Raw genomic sequence first — 5,558 nt, forward strand, 5'->3', positions numbered from 1 at the left:
CGAGCATGAACTGAAGGAATAAACCAAAACTCCCTGTTTTCCGCAACAGTTCCCTCCACAACCCACTCACTTTCAGCTTTGTGCCAAAGGGTCCCATGAACCGGCACTGGCCTCAGACCCGACAATTTCAGGACACGATTTGGAGCGCTCTGGCTGTCACTGCTGCCTTAAGCAGTGCCACTGTTGTCTGCAACGTGGAACTCCAGCACATCGGAGAGGCAGCTTCACACTGTAATTCAGTTCATCATGGCAGGGGCGCGCCTTTTCCCGCCCCGCAAACACATTGGAACTAGATCGGTCAAATCACAGTGCTGTACCCAAACCAATCCAGGTGCAAGCAGGGCAATTTGTTTTCAAAGAGATGCCATGAACTGCCTCACCAGGAGACAATTCTCTGCTTTGAAACCCTCTGCTGAGCTACCCCGTAAGCTGGCAGTGATTTAACTTGGGCTGTGACAACTCCAAGGCAATTAGGAAGCCAAGAATAATAGTTACCTGCCCGCAGATATTTAAGGTTGGACTCTTGTCATAAATAACCCCTCCAGGTCACCCCGGCACCCATTTAAAGAGCGTCTGATTTCAGCTCTAAGCGGGCCAAAAGGGAGGTGTATGCACTGCTCCTGCAGTTTCCCTCTAAGCTGATCTAAAATAAGCCAGGAAAACTGCAAGGCCGATTCCGTCATTCCTGAAACGACTCGCTGCAGGAGTGGGAGAGGATGAGCAACCACGAAGGAACAGCTGTGGTCTTCTGCTACTTGCCGTTCCAAACCCACTGCTCGAAGTGCTGGCGTCTGCAGCACCCCACCCCTTCCCGGAGGCCCTGACGGTTGACTAGGAACACTTAACCTCTCTGAAGACTCGCAGGAAAACACTAAGGTTTTTCTTTTTCTAAAACACTACCAAAAGCTGGACACATCTGCGGTAGGGAAGCACAACGGCTTTTGCTGGAGCAGGTTTTGGGTGCAGGCAGAGGACAAAGTCAGTGTGGGAGCCTCCCTCCTCACCAGGGTCAGGGGATACGGCTCTCCTGCACGGGCAGGGCCCAGGCAGCAGTCACGGGAGAGGGCAGAGACAGTGCAAGCCCTGCGTACCCACCACAAGGTACTAATCCAGGCCCCTCACCCCCTGGCAAGTCAACAAGGACAGAACGATGGAGGCAGATTCCAGGCCAGCCCAGGAGGAAAAGCTTCTAGATACGAAAGCAGCAAGGGGCAGTACGGCTTCTGTAGGGGGAGCCAGTAAAGCAAAGGAACAGCGTCAGCTGGCAGAGCTTTGTGCTAAGGAGTTTCTAGGAAAGGGTAGCAGACAGACAGACAGACAGACTGAATTCCTGTTGCAGGCTGACCCTGGGGACCAAACGGACTCTCACCAGCTTGTAGCTTCCTTCACACAGAGTCTGTAACGTTAAATACCCAGGTTTCTAAGGCGAACGCCAGATTTTACCAGGCCCCACGGCGGATGAATCACACCCGCAGTTTTGGCTAAAGGAGCTGTTCCTGCAGTACTGCCTGAGAAGATGCGTACGTTCCAGCCTGCTTTAAAAGGAACAGCCCCCGTCGCTTGTTCTTTCCCCATCTTGTCCCACCTGTCATCTGTCTAACAAGAGGCCTAGACTGAACAACAGACTCAACAGGTTCAGCAAACAGAGCAGACACTCTGAGGAAGATTTTCAGCCAGAAATGGGCAACGAGATGACAGCAGCAGTAGCTGGGAAGCAGGACTGGTCTGGTTTCAGATCTACATGGGTGATGGCAGACAAACACAGAGCACACCAGGAGAGAGCCATGGCACAACGGACACCAAGGAAGATGGCAACGAACCGAAGACAAGACAGCTAACGTGGTGGATTCGCTGAAGAGACACGCACAGGGGTAACAAATGCCAGGCCATGCAATCGCCAAAGGGTCTAACCTGAAAGTTCTCAAAATGCATCAGGGACTTGCAGTGTGCGAGCCGGGCAGCAGAGTCGCTATGGTAGAATTTGTGACACAGCCTGCAGAGGTAACCTGCGACGGGGACCAGAAAATCCAGGCCTGCGAAACGGGAGGGGAAGGGAAATCACAGATCACATTGAATGGAACTCAAATAATGAAAGCGTGTTAAAAGGGAAGGGGATGGGAGGGAGGAAAAGAAAAACGGGAAGCTTTGCTTCTGTTAATCAGGGATTTGCAAGATGCTTTGCTGAATATCTCATCTTACCATGGAATGGCTGTGTGGTTGATATTCAGAGAGAAATCTGGCTGCCAGAGCAAAGTAACTACACAGAGCATTAAGGGGGGGGAAGGAAAAAAGAATACAATGGAAAACTACAGAGAACATGTGATCTAATGTAATGGGATCAAACCAAGCAGAAGACAGCAGGCGCGCAAGAGGAACACGCAGAGAACATTCACAGCATGAATCATTATTCCATCTGCCACACGATAGTGGAAGGTTACAGCGATATGGAAGATTGGTGTAAACAGAGCTCTCCTTGGGCACAAAACAGCCTCTGCAGAGCTGCCCTCCCCACGACACGAGTGGACGTTAGGCTGGAAGTCAGAGTCGCTTCCAGGGTGGGGACCAGACAGAGCCATCTGGAGGCAACGCTGCCCACCAGCCCAGCAACACGTCTGAAAAACCGCTAGGTAGAGCGTGGGGGTTCTGAAGCGGTGGAAACATGCACAGTCTGGGCTCTGGCAAAGAGCTCGATACTGCCAGTACTGCTCAGTATCTCTGCACAAGCTGCGTTTCTGCTGGAAAGCATTCTAGTGAATATGCTTCCAGGCTCCATCTTTCCAGAGCATCCCTCATTTGCTACCTCCTTTCTTCAGTACTCCTGCCCTACTCGTTCCATTTCCTACCTTAGTAAGGTACCTGGCTCTCGTCCTTTCTTCTTCAAAGCAAAAGGCAGCTGACAAACATCAATCACATCCTTATGTTTTATCACACAGCAATAACCCAAGGTTTGGCCCTTTCTCCAGGCAGCAGTGACCTACACCAGTGCGATGCAGATCCTGGAGCACTATGGTCCAAGAAGGTGTTACAGCAGTAGGTAGAGACCATCTTCTCTTACAGATACAGCATGTGGCTGGAGAAGGCTCTGTGGGCCTTTGCTTAACTCTGCTTGCTTACCATAGGCTGTGTCTGGACAATACTTCTCGCTTCCTTCGTAATCCTCCAAAGACATTTCCTTCAGCCCAGTCTGGAAACCAAAAGAACATTAGTGCCTACTGTATCTATGCCAGTTCCCTTCCTGGGCTCTTGTATTTTCTGGCAAGCCTGGGAGCAAAAGAGAGGATTCACATACCAGAAGGAGTTGCACAGCATCTGGTTAAGGCCACATACAATACCCAGTTGTCAGGAGGCCACTTCTACAAGGGTTAGAAATGCCCCTTGCACTTCAAGCCTGTGGTACCTTAGCCACGTGCCTCCTTCTTGGTAACTGTTTTCTACTGGGACAATGATATTTATCACGACAAACCTCCACATGTGTGCTTGCTGTGAGAGCGAGCTGCTGCCGGGCTATTCAAAGAGACTCTGTCAGTGTCTGTCAGAAACATTTTCCCTTGAAAAAACGTTGCTTATGCTCCTCAACAAGAAGGTAACGTTTGAAGGCAGCAGTAGGAGCTGTACAGCACAGCAGGAACACCCCACTGCAGCCCACACGTAGTGCCCGATTCTCTTTTGCATCACCCTGTGTTCTGAAGAACCCCGGAGCCCTCACCCTCCTGCTGTAGCTGCAAGGTTGACCGGACTCTTGAAACCCTGAGGTCAACCAGTCAAGCCCAACTGAGCCACAGGAGCCCACAGCACAATCTCAGGTGGATCATTCCTTCTCCTTTTGCATGGCATACCTGCTTGGCAGCAGAATCCTCGTTCTCCATCAGCACTACGTCAAGATCTTCCTCCTCACCAGCTCCCCCCTCCTCCTCTTCCTCCTCCTCCTCATCGTCTTCAAAACAGCCAACAGCATCCACTGTGATCAACTCCTCCGAATCTTCTGGGCTGCCCAACTCCTTCTCTCCTAGTCTCACCTGTCAGGTACAGAAAAGAAGGTCAGATGAACTCTGCACTTTCTATTTAGCCAAAGCAGACCCCAGACTCTGAACAGACTGTCTTTGATGAGTAGGAGGGAATCCAGAAGAGGCACAGAGCTGTTATGCTTCTAGACTAACAAGCTGTTATGCTTGTTGTGGATGCCCCATCCCTGGATGTCTTCAAGGCCAGGCTGGATGTGGCTTTGAGCAACCTGGTCTAGTGCAAGGTGTCCCTGCCCATGGCAGGGGGGTTGGAACTAGATGATCTTTAAAGGTCCCTTCCAACCCAAACCATTCTATGATTCTATGATTCTAGACACATCTAACTCCTTGTCCCTTTTTCACCCCATTTCTTTAAGCTCTAACCATCGAAGTCCAGCCAAAGATGAAAATTAAAACAGCGTTGGAAGGACTGCACACCTTCCCTTTGTCCTCGCAATAGTCAGGGAAGCAGAAAGTTAACCTGCCCCACAGGGTAGCTGCCTCCAGTCCTGTGCAGTATTACCTCTTTGGCTTTCTGTTTGTGCTCAGGGGACTTCATGTGCTCCACAAACTTGCGGGGCGTCTTGAAGTGGCGGCTGCAAACGGTGCAGAAAGGACGAAGCGAGCGCTTGGCCAACTAAGGAAAGAGGGATGATCCAGTAAGTCACAAGAGGCAGCACTTTGGAGAAACGCAGCTAAATCTTGAGTGAAATCACAGCCCTGTATCTAAAACACGGACACCACAAAGCAAGAGTCATATTAAAAAAAAGACTCCCTTGCTCTTATCTGCCAAAGAGGTGGAAAACGGGCAGAACAGAACAAAAGCGGTTTATAAAAGGTGTTCTGGCACTTCTCCCCCACAAATCAATAAATATAACGGCCTGCCTAAATTTTAGCTTGCAAATTTACAGGCTGTCCACCAATTCCTTCATTCCACTGATCGGGTGAGTAAGATAGGCTGTATTTATTAGAAAAGTGAAGAATTACAAACTGAAGGTGCTGCAGGCCGTACCGACACAGCACAACGGGAAGCTCCAACAGTGCCTACGTTCAGAGGCAGGAGGTGGCGCGGCAGTGCCCTTAGACAGTGAACTCTCTGTACATCTCTCCACTCTTCCTTCACTGTCGGGGGAGCGGAGACGCGAGACACTTCACTCTATCCCCATGAAAGGTCAGTGCAAAGGTGAAGTCCACGCTATGGTTGTTACCTTGTGTTCTTGGGTCCTGCGGTGTTTGATAAGATCCCCTGTGAAGTGTATCTGACAAGTGTTACACCATCGCTGCTGGGTCTCTCTGAAGTGACAATGGATACATCTGTAAGTCACACCTTTTCTCCGTGGAATACTGCAGTTTGCAATCTGTTCTCTGCACTGTTTTCTCCAGCATTCCTATTTTTACAAGCTTGGATTTATATTCTCCCCTTTATATTCTCAGCCATTTATATAGGTTGTTTTAACTCAAGCTGATGGAAAGGCACCAGTTAAAACAAGTCTCTGACCTGACCTACTGCATTTAACACTACACAGCAGGTCAAAGACAACGCTGGTATCCTTCAGC

General features: G+C 50.0%; 1 protein-coding gene across 1 annotated transcript in view; it reads right to left on the reverse strand.

Annotated features, from left to right (window-relative positions):
• Positions 1–5,558, reverse strand: part of CIZ1 (CDKN1A interacting zinc finger protein 1) — a gene marked incomplete at its 5' end in the record, with an annotated part of 17,907 nt that overhangs the window by 1,695 nt on the left and 10,654 nt on the right. Inside the window, 5 exons of the mRNA XM_010161803.1 lie at positions 1,912–2,033; positions 3,115–3,184; positions 3,837–4,016; positions 4,525–4,638; positions 5,210–5,294. Coding sequence (XP_010160105.1) covers positions 1,912–2,033; positions 3,115–3,184; positions 3,837–4,016; positions 4,525–4,638; positions 5,210–5,294 — 571 coding nt within the window. The remainder of the gene's footprint in view (positions 1–1,911; positions 2,034–3,114; positions 3,185–3,836; positions 4,017–4,524; positions 4,639–5,209; positions 5,295–5,558) is intronic.

The sequence above is a fragment of the Eurypyga helias genome, unplaced genomic scaffold (assembly GCF_000690775.1).
Source record: "Eurypyga helias isolate BGI_N326 unplaced genomic scaffold, ASM69077v1 scaffold43441, whole genome shotgun sequence".
Taxonomy (NCBI): Eukaryota; Metazoa; Chordata; class Aves; order Eurypygiformes; family Eurypygidae; genus Eurypyga; species Eurypyga helias.